General features: G+C 43.6%; 1 protein-coding gene across 1 annotated transcript; it reads right to left on the minus strand.

Annotated features, from left to right (window-relative positions):
- Positions 1-1707: 1707 nt before the first annotated feature.
- LOC109907561 (voltage-dependent calcium channel gamma-4 subunit) lies at positions 1708-14251 on the minus strand. The gene is made up of 6 exons (XM_031793678.1): positions 14150-14251; positions 13720-14002; positions 13006-13233; positions 7388-7471; positions 5138-5278; positions 1708-3536 (listed from the first exon to the last, which is right to left on the minus strand). The coding sequence occupies exons 2-6, from the start codon at positions 13748-13750 to the stop codon at positions 2719-2721; spliced, it is 1302 nt and encodes a 433-aa protein (XP_031649538.1). The 5' UTR covers positions 13751-14002; positions 14150-14251; the 3' UTR covers positions 1708-2718.
- Between the last annotated feature and the right edge of the window lie 541 nt (positions 14252-14792).

A 14792-nucleotide genomic window follows, 5' to 3' on the forward strand; every position in this document is an offset into this window, starting at 1 on the left:
CACCACCAACTCAACCCGCCCTTCCCACAAGTTTAAAAAAAAAAGTCATTCCGGGCTGGTCCTCGTGTAGGCCTATCATGTGTCTCTATAAATGCCACACACACCGTTACTCATGTCTCACCCTGCCTCTAGTGGCTGCTCCTGTGGGACGGGGTCCAGACGATTAGTGGTGGGGTCTACGCTGTGTTAACCTCTACCCCCGTTCTCCACCCTCCTGACCTGGCATGTAGACCTGAAACACGAACCAACCGTCTCTAGACACCTGACTCTTGGCCAAAGCTGTATATATAACCCGTTAATCATTTTTAGTGTGGGTAAGTGACGTGAATGTATCTAATAGTTTACAATGCGTGTGTGTGTGTGTGTGTGTGTGTGTGTGTGTGTGTGTGTGTGTGTGTGTGTGTGTGTGTGTCAGCAAGAATCAAGATGTATTAAGAAGAACTGGCCTCTCTTGACATGACCAAAATCAAGGAAGCCCCACCACCACCTCTTAACTTAACTTGTTATGAATGTCGCACTGAGCCAGCAGGGATCACAAGTCTCCTTTCCATGTCACTGGTCCCTATTCCTGTCGGGGTGATTTCTAGGGACCAGGGGCACATTACAAATGTTCACACTATCGTGCCAACCTGACCCAAGGTATTTTCTCTTCACATTTACATTTATAGCGTTCCAGGAACTATGGTTCAGTACGGGAAAACGTTTTACCTGAAAGAAGAAACACTCAAATGTTTTCAAATGTTTTGCTACAGTGTACCCTACTGAACACAACCCAGGGCTCTCCAGAGAGAAAGGACTAATTAAACTCCCCAACTAAATCACACATGAACTGTGTACTCCATGCTGTTGAACAAATAGAGCATCCCTCTCCCTCCCTAGCTCCCTTCATCCTCCAAAGTCATTGCTTTAATGAGATTAAAACAGTCACTTTCATTTCCATCCCAAGAGTGAAGAGATTCAGTGTTGTTCAATTATTATTAAATTAATCAACTGTACTTGTAGTCATGTGTTAAGGAATTCTGCTGCTTTTCTGGGCCTGTGTCTTTCTTAGCCTCAGCGTTCATTTCTGTGACCTTTCAACCCAATATCAACTGGACAATCAAGGTCACCTGTTAAGGTATAGAACAAACATTACACATGTTTTTTGTCACCTCAAAAGGGTTCATCTGTTGAGATTCAATGTCCCAGTCTATTTTGTAGATGTCACACCCTGATCTGTTTCACCTGTCTTCGTGCTTTTCTCCACCCCCCTCCAGGTGTCACCCATCTTCCCCATTACCCCCAGTGCATTTATACCTGTGTTCTATGTTTGTCTGTTGCCAGTTCGTCTCCTCAAGCCTACCAGCGTGTTTTTTCCGCGTTCCTGTTTTTCCTAGTCTCTGCTTTCTAGCCCTCCCGGTTCCGACCTTTTCTGCCTGCCCTGACCTCGAGCCTGCCTGCCGCCCTGTACCTTTCAGACTCTGACCTGGTTAATGAACTTATGCCTGTCCTCGACCTGCCTATTGCCTGCCCTTTGTATTTTAATAAATGTCAGAGACTCGCACCATCTGCCTCCTGTGTCTGCATCTGGGTCTCTCCCTGTGTCGTTATAGTAGATCCAGCTATATGAATGGAAAATATTTGCACCATTTAATTTCCAAACATTTTTACATTCATTTGTACTATTACCATCTTGTTTAGATGTCAAATAACACACTCCACACAATACATTTTCATATATAACTTTATTTAATATATTTGTTTTATTTTGTATTTATTTTTGAGGCTCAGAATGTTGTATTGCTTACCCATCACAAATGTCCTTAGTTTGATGAATGTGTATTAGAGTAGAAATATAATTTATTATGATCACAGGATCATAGGCTCTCAGCCCCCTAACCCCAAGTTAGGATCTTTAAAGCAGTGGTTCTCAACTGGTTTTTCCTCGGAACCCAAATTAAACCAGGTTGTCTCAGTAGTGACCCAGTATTTGCATTGTGATAATATTCAAGAAGTTACGATGGGTATACCCATTCAAAACCTCCCGTGACCCAAATTTAGGTCGCAACCCACGAGTTGAGAATCACTGCTTTAAAGAAGAACAATAAGAATACAGTACATACCATCACTAAAATAAAGCCTATAATCTAATACACTTGTCATGAAGAATAAAAAACACAGATTAGGCTATGTTGGTTATACCTGTAATAACAAAAACAATAGCCTTAAAAATGGGATGATAGCAATAATTATAACAATAATAGTAACAATATTATTATTATTAATAATAATATTTGAATAAAATATATTTAAAATAAAATACAAATACAATATTACACTCATAATTTGCGCACATGCTTCCTGCATGACGCCCTCAGATTTAATTGTGATGGAGCTAGAAATCAATGAAAACTTTAAAACACAAAAATCATAGTTCAAAATGTACAAATTTAGCCTTCATTTACGATTACGAGAAACAACAGCAATGTGATAATATTCAAGAAGTTACCATCTTTACAGTCTTGTAACCTGGCTATGATAATCAAGCACTCGGAATGATAAGACAAACCAAAGTTTACAACTATAGACATATTGTGCATTTCAAAATGAATATATACTCAATACTGTTGTTAATAATACATTTGATATTCTCGTCAGTGGAATAGATATATCCATAGTAGTCAAAAACAGACTGAGATGGCCCTGCACCTCCATGGCTCTTGCTCCTATCGCCAAGGCTCACACTGGCGTGGTTCTCCTGTTCAGCGTGTCCGAGTCAGTGTCCCTGTTCCGTTTGCCCCCGAGGCGGTCCAGGGTGCCCATGCCCCTCTCTCTCTCCATGGTACCAGTGGACAGAGGTGGCTGCTGGGGGGTAAGACCAGAGGATGACAAGGTATTCAGGGGCGCAATGGCAGTGCCGCCGACCGCGGCATTCTGGCCCGCCGCAGAGAGGTTGGACTTGGAGAGAGAAGGCAGTGTACCGCTCATCATCACCCCCACTTCCTCATTGGGGAAGTAGCTGTGCAGCTGGTAGAGGGAGGCCCGGTCCACCGTGCCGTAGAGGGGGGGCCCGCCGCCACCAAGACTCCCCATCTTGGAGTCCCGGGTCAGGGTATACATGGAGATATCGCCCCCTACTCCTCCACCAGCATGGTGCGGGTTGGGCAGGGTGGCCACAGAGAAAGGCGGGGCAGACGGCGGTAATGCAAAACTCTTGGCGTCTGTGGGTGAGGTGTCACGGGGGGAGCGTGGCGGGTCGGTAGAGTGCGAGCTGGAGCGGGAGCGCCGGCGGAAGCGGTAGCTGGGCAGGCGGAGCATGGCGTGCGTGGTGCTCTTGAAGAGTTCGGTGCGTGAGCGGCAGCGCAGCTCCTTGTTCTTCTCGATGTAGATGTTGACGGCTAGGACGCCCACCATCTCAGCCAGGATGAAGGAGAGGCCTCCGAAGTAGAAGGACCAGCCGTACGAGTAATGCCACTTCTTGTCCTCGTCCTTCTTGGGCGAGATGTCGCTTAGCGCCGCAGAGATGTACACTATCACGCCGATGATGTTGCTCAGGCCTGGGGGACAGACAGAGGTGAGACGTGTAAAAAAAAAAAGGTGAGATATAGACTCGAATATACACTGAACAAAATACACACACAACATGTAAAGTCTTGGTCCCATGTTTCATGAGATGAAATAAAAGATCCCAGAAATGTTTCAAACGTACAAAAAGCTTATTTCTCTCAAATTTTGACCACAAATTTGTTTGCATGCTTTTTATGTGAGCATTTCTCCTTTGCCAAGATAATCCATCCACCTGACCGGTGTGGCATATCAAGAAGCTGATTAAACAGAATGATGATTGCACAGGTGCACCACTCTAAAATGTACAGTTTTGCCACACAACATAATGCCACAGAGTTTTGAGGGAGCGTGCAATTGGCATGCTGACTGCAGAAATGTCCACCAGAGCTGTTGCCAGAGAATTGAATGTTAATTTCTCTACCATAAGCCGCCTCCAACGTCGTTTTAGAGAATCTGTCAGTACGTCCAACCGGCCTCACAACCACAGACCACATGCAACCATACCATCCCAGCAAAGGACCACCACATCTGACTCCTTCACCTGTGGGATCGTCTGAGAGTATTTCTGTCTCTAATAAAGCCCCTTTGTGGGGAAAAACTCATTCTGATTGGCTGGGCTTGGCTCTCCAGTGGGTGGGCTTGACTCCCAAGTGGGTGGGCCTATGCCCTCCTAGGCCTACCCAAATCTGCGCGCCTGCCCAGTCATGTGAAATCCATAGATTAGGACCTAATAAATGTAGTTCAACTGATTTCCTTATATGAACTGGAACCTCAGTAAAATCTTTTAAATTGTTGCCTGCTGCTTTCTTTTAAAATTTTTGTTCAGTATAATATGCCATTGATTTTCTCTGAGCTTTTCCATAGGGGGGTGGGGGAATGGCTCTAAACGAACCATCTCAACTTGATTACTTATCTTGTGTTATGTCTCATTGACCCATATCTCCACTTAGGAGGTAATATATGGCATATTACTAAATAAACAATATTTATTACTTCACAACTTTTGTTGTGTTGTGCCTCATTGACCTGAGTCTCCACTCAAGGGATGATATACTGTATGTGGTGGCAGGTAGCCTAGTGGTTAGAGCGTTGGGCATAACCGAAAGGTGGCTGGATCAAATCCTTGAGCTGACAAGGTAAAAGTCTGTCGTTCTGCCCCTAAACAAGACAGTTAACCCACTGTTCCCCGGTAAGCCGTCATTGTAAATAAGAATTTGTTCTTAACTAACTTGCCAAATTAAATGTACAAAAATCTAATTTACATGTGGGAAATCTAAGCCGCAACCAATATCATTAACATGAAACGAGTTATGGGGAGGGAAAAACACCACAAAGGTGAATATCATGGATGGATGAAATGATGGAGATAATTATATTAGCCTTAACAACAACACTCATTTCCGAGTTCAGAGACCATTGAGAACATTTAAGGCAGAGTAGGGCATTCCATCATAACAAGAGGAAAAGGAGTATGAGACATCATCGAGCATGATTTGAACTCCAGGACTAGGCTTCATCTGTGTCCAGGAAACCAGCCCCATGTGTACTGAGTAATAGAGAAACTGTCAAGAACAAGATGCCGGCGCCTTACCAGCAGCCACAAACAGGATGCCTCCTCCTAGGATGATGTTCCTCTTGCTCTTGTAGAAGCTGCTGGATGCAACACATATCGCTCCCATCAGGAGGAGTATAGCACTCAGGATGGGGAAGATACTGGAGGCTCGGACAACACCTGCAGACGGAAGGTGGTGAAATGTTCCTTAGTTGCTGATCTAAGGTCAGTTTCTTGTTGACAGTGGTGAATGGTTATAGTTGTGATTTGGGAAGGGTAATTTGAGCCTGGATCTATGCCTATGGGTATCTTCTACCTGGACCTTTGCTTAGATTAGGAGATCCTATCCTCTGATAATATTGGAAGCGACTGCAAACTTATTGTGTCGTAACCTGCTGAGCTTAGCAAATACGTATATTAAAGATGAATGATTAAAGATAAAGTTGTGAAGGTGACTTGCAGGGGTAGAAACCCAAATTATTTCCCACTCGTTTCGTTCCGAACAGAACCATTATTTGTTAAGTTACGTTCCGCTGTTCCGACCAGCAAAATAAAGTTCTGAACCGGTTTGAACTCCCCCCCAAAATAATTGGTTTATATTATTCCTTTCGGCTCCATTTTAAACCTCTAAAATAGTTGGGGAAAAATTACATTTAGCTGTAGATTAAATTACTTCACCAATCAGTGCAGCTAAACGAGCAGGTAAGCGATTTAATCTGTATAGGAAAGTCACAAAGAGCTAATTATATTTTGCCGTAACAGCATGGTTTTAATCATAATGAAAGACAAAACACAGACACACTGTGCTGCCAGTCACAGTGTAAGGCGCCAGATGCAACTGAAATGTTGCAGGGGAGGACAAAGCAAGAGAGGATGAGAGGAAGCTTGCCTTAGCGCTGGGAATCTTGTTATGATGCATTATCTGAATTACGCCCACAGAATTATACCTACGGAGGATCAGCTCTATGGAGGAACTTTAAATGTCTTTGAACTTCTGAGTTGGTTTAATGTTGGGCCAGAGCAAACGTACCTAGCTAACAAGCTTGTGTGTGCAGAGCAGCACTAGAATTAAAAACACATCTTACCTTTCTGTACTTAATAAAGCCAATGTGGTAACTATAGTATATCTCCCCAATTTCTGAAACCATGCTTGTAACGTCATCAGGTGGCTACAGTAACCTATGCAGGTAGCCTACACACACACGTACACCCACTGGTAAAGATTTCCAGCTGCCAGGCAGACGCTGGAATATGTTTCTGAGTGACACAGGGGCTTTGTTGTGGACTGTAAGAAAAAAAATGTTGGGAATGTAAAAGAATGTTATTAACCGGTTCCCATGCTTTTAAAATAACGGTTCCGTTCTGGAACAGTATAGATCATGGGCTCCGTTACTCAGATAATTGTGTTATTTTCCAGTTTTTGATTCTGTTCCCTGAACTGGTTCCAACCCTTGCTTTTCCGGCTGCGTATGTGACATTGTCACCATCTGGGGTAGAGTAATATGCCACACTAAGCATGTATTTTGTAACACCTTTCATAAATGACTAAATGTATCCTACATTCTTATTCCAACCGATGTTCTGGTTGGATTGGAATATCCTATTCCTTTGTTATAATTCCCTCCGGCAAATGAGAGATACTGATTGAGTTAGCTAACTCATAACCTTGTACCTCGGCATTCACTAATACTGTTTCCCAGCATTTATTTTCAATTCGACATCACATCTTTCTAGTGACATCCTCCCACTGCCCACGTCCCCTTACTCGCGCAGGAGATACTCTGCTGGATCGCACGTCCCCTTACTCGCGCAGGAGATACTCTGCTGCATCCCACGTCCCCTTACTCACGCAGAAGATACTCTGCTGGATCCCACGTCCCCTTACTCACGCAGAAGATACTCTGCTGGATCCCACGTCCCCTTACTCGCGCAGGAGATACTCTGCTGCATCCCACGTCCCCTTACTCACGCAGAAGATACTCTGCTGGATCCCACGTCCCCTTACTCACGCAGGAGATACTCTGCTGGATCCCACGTCCCCTTACTCACGCAGGAGATACTCTGCTGGATCCCACGTCCCCTTACTCACGCAGGAGATACTCTGCTGCATCCCACGTCCCCTTACTCCCGCAGGAGATACTCTGCTGGATCCCACGTCCCCTTACTCACGCCGGAGATACTCTGCTGGATCCCACGTCCCCTTACTCATGCAGGAGATACTCTGCTGGATCCCATGTCCCCTTACTCACGCAGGAGATACTCTGCTGCATCCCACATCCCCTTACTCACGCAGGAGATACTCTGCTGCATCCTGATCATAGTCTGCATCGTCCGGGAAATGATTGATCTGAGAACACACTCCTCTCTTCAGCCCTGAGAAGGAGAGAGAGAGAGAGAGAGAGAGAGAGAGAGAGAGAGAGAGAGACCCTTGAGGAAGAGACGTGCCATTTCCAGGCCCAGGGAAATGTGCTCATCTGTGGGGACACAAATGTGCGTACAGGAACACTACCTGATCTAACGAGCACACTGTACTTTGTCAATGGTAGGTTACGGGGGGACTCTTTGGGGAGATTCACCTACTGATCACCTCAGCCACAGTACAGTAGACTATATGATTACAGACATTGACCCTTTCTCTCTCAGCTCATTCACTGTCAAGCCACTAACACCTCTGTCTGATCACAGCCAAATTACATTGTTCCTCAAAAGAACAGACATGGAAACAACCACACATTCACAGCCCAGTAAGCTATACAACATCAGCAATTCATACAGATGGGCCCAAAACAACACAGAAGAATACCAAAAAGCAACCTGGAACCAAAATATCCAAACACTCTTAGATAACTTTCTGGATACCACATTCACTCACAATAAAGAAGGCATCAATCTAGCAGTAAAAACATCAACTATATATTCAGGCAAACGGCAAAAGAATCACAATTGAAATTGAAATAGATAAAAAACAAAACAAAAAAGACCACAGATAACAACTGGTTTGATGCAGATTGTAAAATTATAAGGAAAAAACACTATCCAACCAAAAGCACAAAGACCCAAATAATGGTGAATTACACCTTCATTACTGTGAGACTTGAAAACTCTATAAACGTGCACTCAGAACCAAAAAAACACAGTACAACAGCAAGCAGCTGACACTAATTGAGGTGTCCATAAACACACACAACTTCTGGCAAAATGTTAAAAAATTCTAAACAAGAGGAATTAGCGATACAAAATGGTGACATATGGACGACCCATTTTAAAACACTCTACAACTGTAACGGTCGTCGTATGAAGGAGAGGACTAAAGCGCAGCATGGTAAGTGTTCATCTTGATTTTTATAAGAAACGTGAACACTGCAACAAAAACAATAAACGACAACGTGAAATAACTCAACCGAAACAGTACCGTGTGGACCAAACACTGACACGGGAAAACAAACTCCCACGACTCAAAAGTGAAACCAGGCTACCCATACCAGGCCAAACACAGAAATAGCAAATCATAGAAAAACGAACATAGACAACCCACCCAACTCACACCCTTACCATACTAAAACAAAGACATAATAAAAGAACTAAGGTCAGAACGTGACAACCAGACCGTTCAAATTGACACAAACGCAGAACAACGCCCAATTCATGAGAAGTTGAATGGATTAGAAAAAGCTATAAAGGACAATCAAAATCCACTGGACTCCCCAATTACTGACCAGGAACTCTATAAGAAACTTCAGGCTCTCAAATTTCAAGAGGCATGCGGACCTGATGGCATCCTAAATGAGATGCTCTAACTCACTAGTGCAAAATTTCAATTGGCTATATTAAAACTGTTTAATTTGATCCTGAGTGTAGGTTATTTCCCTGACATCTGGAATCAAGGACTCATAACCCCATAACAAATTTGACCCTAACAATTACAGAGGCATTTGTGTGAACAGTAACCAGGGGAAGGTTTTCTGTAGTATTATAAACTTCCTTGATAAGCACAATGTCTTGAGTAAAAGCCCAATTGGATTTATACCAAAACATTGCACAACTGATCATATTTACACCCTACACACCCTGATAGATAAACATGTCCACCAAAATAATACCAAAATATATGGTTGCTTTATCGACTTCCAAAAAGCATTTGATTCTATTTGGCATACAGGACTATTCTACAAAGTTATTGAAAGTGGTGTAGAGGGTTAAACATATGATATAATTAAATCAATGTATACTGGATATGTGCAGCATCAAAATTGGTAAGAAAATAACAGAATTCTTTAACCAGGGGCGGGGTCTTCGCCAGGGTTGCAATCTGAGCCCTGCACTCTTCAATATTTACATTAACGAATTGGCCACTATTCTAGAAGAATCCTCAGCCCCTGGTGTTAGTCTCCACAATTCTGAAGTTAAATTTCCAGAGAAGATCCAGATCTCAGGGAATTAAACCAAAGTTCTCAATTGGTACAAAATATATAGAGTACTGTACACACTACAATTACTTAGGTTTAAAAATAAGCTCAACTGGATACCTTAATGAGGCAGTGAATGAGCTGAGAGAGAAAGCACACAGGGCATTCTATGCCATTAAAAAGCTAATTCAAATTGAAATACTTATTAAAATTTTGCTAAAACTAATTCAATATGTCATTGAACCAATTGCACTTTATGGCAGCGAGGTGTGAAGTCCACTTGCAAAACAAGATTTCAACAAATGGGACAAACACCCCATTAAAACCCTGCATGCAGAGTTCTGTAAGATTCTCTTACATGTCCAGAGGAAAACTACAAACAATGCATGCAGGGCAGAATTAGGCCAATATCCACTAATAATAACAACTCAAAAAAGAGCAATTACGTTTTGGAAACATCTCAAATACAGTGACCCCCTCTCATATCATTACCAAGCCCTGCAATGCCAAGAGCTGAGCAAAGAAAAGAGTCCCCTCATCCAGCTGGTCCTGGGGCTGAGTTCACAAACCTGTTCAACTAACGCACTGAAGCCTCAGGACCAGATCATCCAATCAATCAGGATAAACCAAATTACAACACAGTCAAAACAAAACTATATTGCTTATTGGGAAACACAAACACAAGCACAAAGCAAAATGCAGTGCTATCTGGCCCTAAATCGACAGTACACCGTGGCTAAATATTTTACCATGGTTACTGATCAAAAACTTAGAAAAACCTTGACAAAGTACAGGCTCAGTGAGCACAGCCTTGCCAATGAGAAGTTAGACACAGGAAAACCTGGCTCCCTGTAGAGGAAAGGCTGTGCAACCACTGCACAACAGCAGAACCTGAGACAGAGCTGCATTTCCTGACAAAATGTAAAAAATATAAAACAATTAGAGAGTGTCATTTTCCCAAATTTGAAACCCTTATTCAAGAGAGAGAGAGAGAGAGAGAGAGAGAGAGAGAGAGAGAGAGAGAGAGAGAGAGATGGATGGATGGATGGATGGAGAGAGATGGACAGAGACAGAGAGAGATGGCCAGAGAGAGCAAGATGGACAGAGAGAGAAAACAGAGATGGACAGAGAGAAAACAGATGGACAGAGAGAAATACATAAATATGGGAGAGAGATGGGTATTAGAGAGTATTAGAGACAGAAACAGGACAGGACAGATATCTGGGGCTTGGTGTATGGACATATTAAGTATTCATTTGAATCCCTTTTCAAGTCGGTTGTGACAGTCAAATGAACCACAAACAACCCTTTGTACTCTGAAGAGGACAACAGACCTCATCAATAATTAAGAAGCTGTAATCAGTATGTTGAGCATCTGCCACAAATATTATATATAATGGCTGTTGTTGTCCTCTTTTGCGGTCTATCACTTACTGTAGGTAGCAAATGGAGTCCCACTCCATCAGACTATAACTAATGACTCATCACTCATACTTCTGACTCGTTACAGGAAACTAGGCGTATGTCCGCGTCACTATTTCACAGGAGAGACATTTAAAAATGTATTCTGGAACATGTCAACTTTCATGTGCCTTAATATCTTTTATTTATTTATTTTAATTTGACCCCTTTTTCTCCCCAATTTCGTGGTATCCAATTGTTTTTTTAGTAGCTACTATCTTGTCTCATCGCTACAACTCCTGTACGGGCTCGGGAGAGACGAAGGTTGAAACATACTGTCCTCCGATACACAACCCAACCAAGCCTCACTGCTTCTTAACACAGTGCGCATCCAACCCGGAAGCCTGCCCCACCAACCTTGGTTAGCGCGAGACAAGGACATCCCTACCGGCCAAGCCCTACCTAACCCGGACAACGCTAGGCCAATTGTGCGTCGCCCCACGGACCTCCCGGTCGCGGCCGGTTACGACAGAGCCTGGGCGCGAACCCAGAGTCTCTGCAGTACAGCGCCCTTAACCACTGCGCCACCCGGGAGGCCCCATGTGCCTTAATATCAAACATGTACAGTAGGATTACATTTTCAAACTAAGGGCAACCGTGGCATCCGTGACAGAGAGGGAGAAGCGTCCATCCATGTATATGGGTAAGATAGTCTAGCTAGCTACATTTTTTGATATTACACGTTTCGAATATAGTCAGAAAGTAATTTTCATTTCAAATTAAAGTGTACTATTAGCTAGTTAGCTAACATTACATGTATGATCTGTGTAATAATATTATTTGTATCTCAGAGCCATTTGCTTTGCTAGTTATAGCCTAATGTTAGCTAGCTAACATTGAACCTGATTGGTTAGCTACCTGCAGATTCATGCAGGGTAATAACGTCGTGAGTTGGGATTATGGTTCACTGTTTAGCTAGCTACATGTCTTAACAAAAGACTCCACTATGCACGTAACCATTTCAATTGAATGTTAACGATGTCACTGCGACAACTGTTGATATACGTAGCTGGTAAATTCGCTCTGGCTATCTACTCCGATTTCAGAGCACTTTCGTCTAAGTTACCAAGGCTCTGGATAACATAAAAACAGCCTAACCAGCTCTGCTAGGGCGAGTAAAATAGTCAGAGTGAGCTGTTCTCTCATTTGTGTCTGGAAGTAGCTAGCAAGCTAGCCAACGTTAGCCGGTTAGCTTGGGTGCCCGACTGCTGTTGTTGGACAGAACGCTCGGATCAACCCTTAAAGAGACGGGTGGGGCTAAAGCTTAAGAGGGTGTGAACGATGCTGAATAGGTGTAAACAAAAAAGAGCTCTTCAATAGGTGCACCAAAACATTCAAAGGCCATTTTCTCAAAAGTGAGATTACAAGTTTATCAACGTTCAAAGCAGAATTACATTCCCATTGTTCCTCAACTGTGGTGTATGATAAACCATTTTCTAGCTCTGAGTCTCTACCTGTATCCAATGTAAAAAAAATAAATTAAAAAACACAATTTCAAATTTGCTACAAAAGACTGAACCAAATTGGTCGATCACAATTGCCTCTTTAGCATTGGCTGGTCTCACGAAGCCAAACCTTCAAAATCAAGTCATTGTCACGCATGGTTCTCGACAAGACTAGTTTCTCACAGATGACAATAGGGTAAAAATGCTAATGTTAGATCATGTTAGATAAGCAGCTCTTGAAATGTGCCTTTTTTTCTCCCGACTGTCTGCCACTGCCCACTGGATGTCCTCTAAATGCACTCCAGGCAGCACTGTGTCGAACCGTGTCTTTCATGGTTGAGCTGCTCATCAGCTGCACAACACACACAGTCTTGTACACACACCTGCACAATTCACGTATGTGCACATAAACGTGCGAGCCAAACACAGTGATCCACCCACACACACACACACACACACACGCACGCACGCACACACACACACACACACACACACACACACTGAGGCATTCATCTGACCCCACCAAAAGCCTGGAAATACACTGATTCCCCCATCACCCCTCCCCCTCCCCACAAACATCTAGACCTCCCCTTACCCTCCAGACAGCAGATCCTCCAGAGGCCAGAGTGGGTGAGGGCACCAGGGTCTTTCTTGTCCTTGTTGTTGGGGTCGTCCTGGGAGGAGTTGGCCGTGCTGTTGCAGATGAAGGCCCGTGCGTACAGCCAGTAGTCCGTCCCAATGGCCACCGCCATCAGGGAAAAGGCTGCAAACGCCCCCAAAGTGGTGAGGACAACCTGGATCCCCTTCTCCCACCACACCATGACTGGGCCGGAGAGGGGGAGGAGAGAGAGGGATTGAGAAAGAGAAGAGCTGGTGAAATGGAAAAGATGCCTGAAAAGCTACAAATCAAGAGTATCCTCTTGAATGGTGTGGGTGTGTCTGTGTTTTAAAGGAAACAACCGATATGCCACAATTGACCCGTTATTGACCTGGATGTCCAAAACCTGGTGTGTCGATTTCAATAAGACTTCATTAATCCCAGAGGGACAATTATTAAGGCATTGTCAGTTCTTTGTCTCTCTGATGACTTGTAATTGTTTAAATACAAAAGCCCTTTCAGAAGGGAAAAAAACGAAAACTTCAGTATAACTGTCTAGTCTAGTTACAGAATAATTACTTGGGTAAATCATATTGTTTCCTTTTGAATCCAGGCATCTGTTAAGCTGTCTTTGGTTAAGTGTTAACGTTAAGTGTGTGTGCGCGTGTGTGCGCGTTTGGTGAAGTGTGTTTCTAGTGAAATGTGTGTTACCTTGGGGCATGCCTCTGCCTTTTGCCTCCATGTCTGCAGCTTGCTGTTCCTCGTCAGTGAAGAGTGCGCATTCAAAGTCCCCTCTGTCCAAGCTGCATCCATAGACCGCTCTTCCTCTCTCGTTTCCTCTCTTCTCGTTCCCCTCTCTCTCTCTCTCTCTCTCTCTGCTCCCGTGTTCCTCCCCTTCTCACTTACCTCTGTCTCTGTGTGAACGTGGATCCACAACTCGAGGTTTCGTCCCTCTTCTCAGTAAGTGGCCATGGCATGCGTCTCAGCGTTGCTCCTGTGGGGTGAAGAATAAGAAGAAAAAAGAAAGGATTTAATAAATGAATGTGATGTGAGAGGGAAGCCACGTAAAATGGTCTTTCTTAACCTTACAGAAAGATGAATCATTAATACAACTGGGTTTGAACATTATGCGATGACCAACCCGAAAGGAAAGAAGCTGATCCGTTTCCACATTTCACCTAGAGAGAGACAGAGGGATATATAAAGCAAGAGGGAACAGGAAAGAAGCGAGAGAGCGTGCTCTATTCCATTGCCATGGCAACAGCAAATTCCAAAGTCTAGGACGGAACAGAACACTGCAAGTGAGAAGCGAGTGGGGGGTGAGGGGCAGCTGAAACAGCTGAGGGGATTTTGCCGCGATTAAACAGTATATAAATACTGATGCTGAAGATCTCAATATGATATATATTTTTAAAAGAGTGAGTCATTTCAAAGCCATGATAAAACATGTAGAATCCTAGTGAACTGTTCAATTAAGGGAAGTAATCAAGACCATTCAGATGATGACAAGCACTTCGGTATTATTATGTAGTTGAGCTAACATATGCTGTATGTGAGCATCTCTGGTACACATCATGGCCATTAATATAACAGTCTCCACTCATCTGGGAAGGCTTTCCACTAGATGTTTGAACATTACTGCGGGGACTTGATCCCATTCAGCAACAAGAGCATTAGTGAGGTTGGGCACTGATGTTGGGCGATTAGGCCTAGCTCGGCGTTCCAATTCATCCCAAATATGTGTTCAATGGGGTCGAGGTCAAGGGTCTGTGCAGGCCAGTTAA

The sequence above is a fragment of the Oncorhynchus kisutch genome, linkage group LG17 (genome assembly GCF_002021735.2).
Source record: "Oncorhynchus kisutch isolate 150728-3 linkage group LG17, Okis_V2, whole genome shotgun sequence".
NCBI classification, from domain to species: Eukaryota; Metazoa; Chordata; class Actinopteri; order Salmoniformes; family Salmonidae; genus Oncorhynchus; species Oncorhynchus kisutch.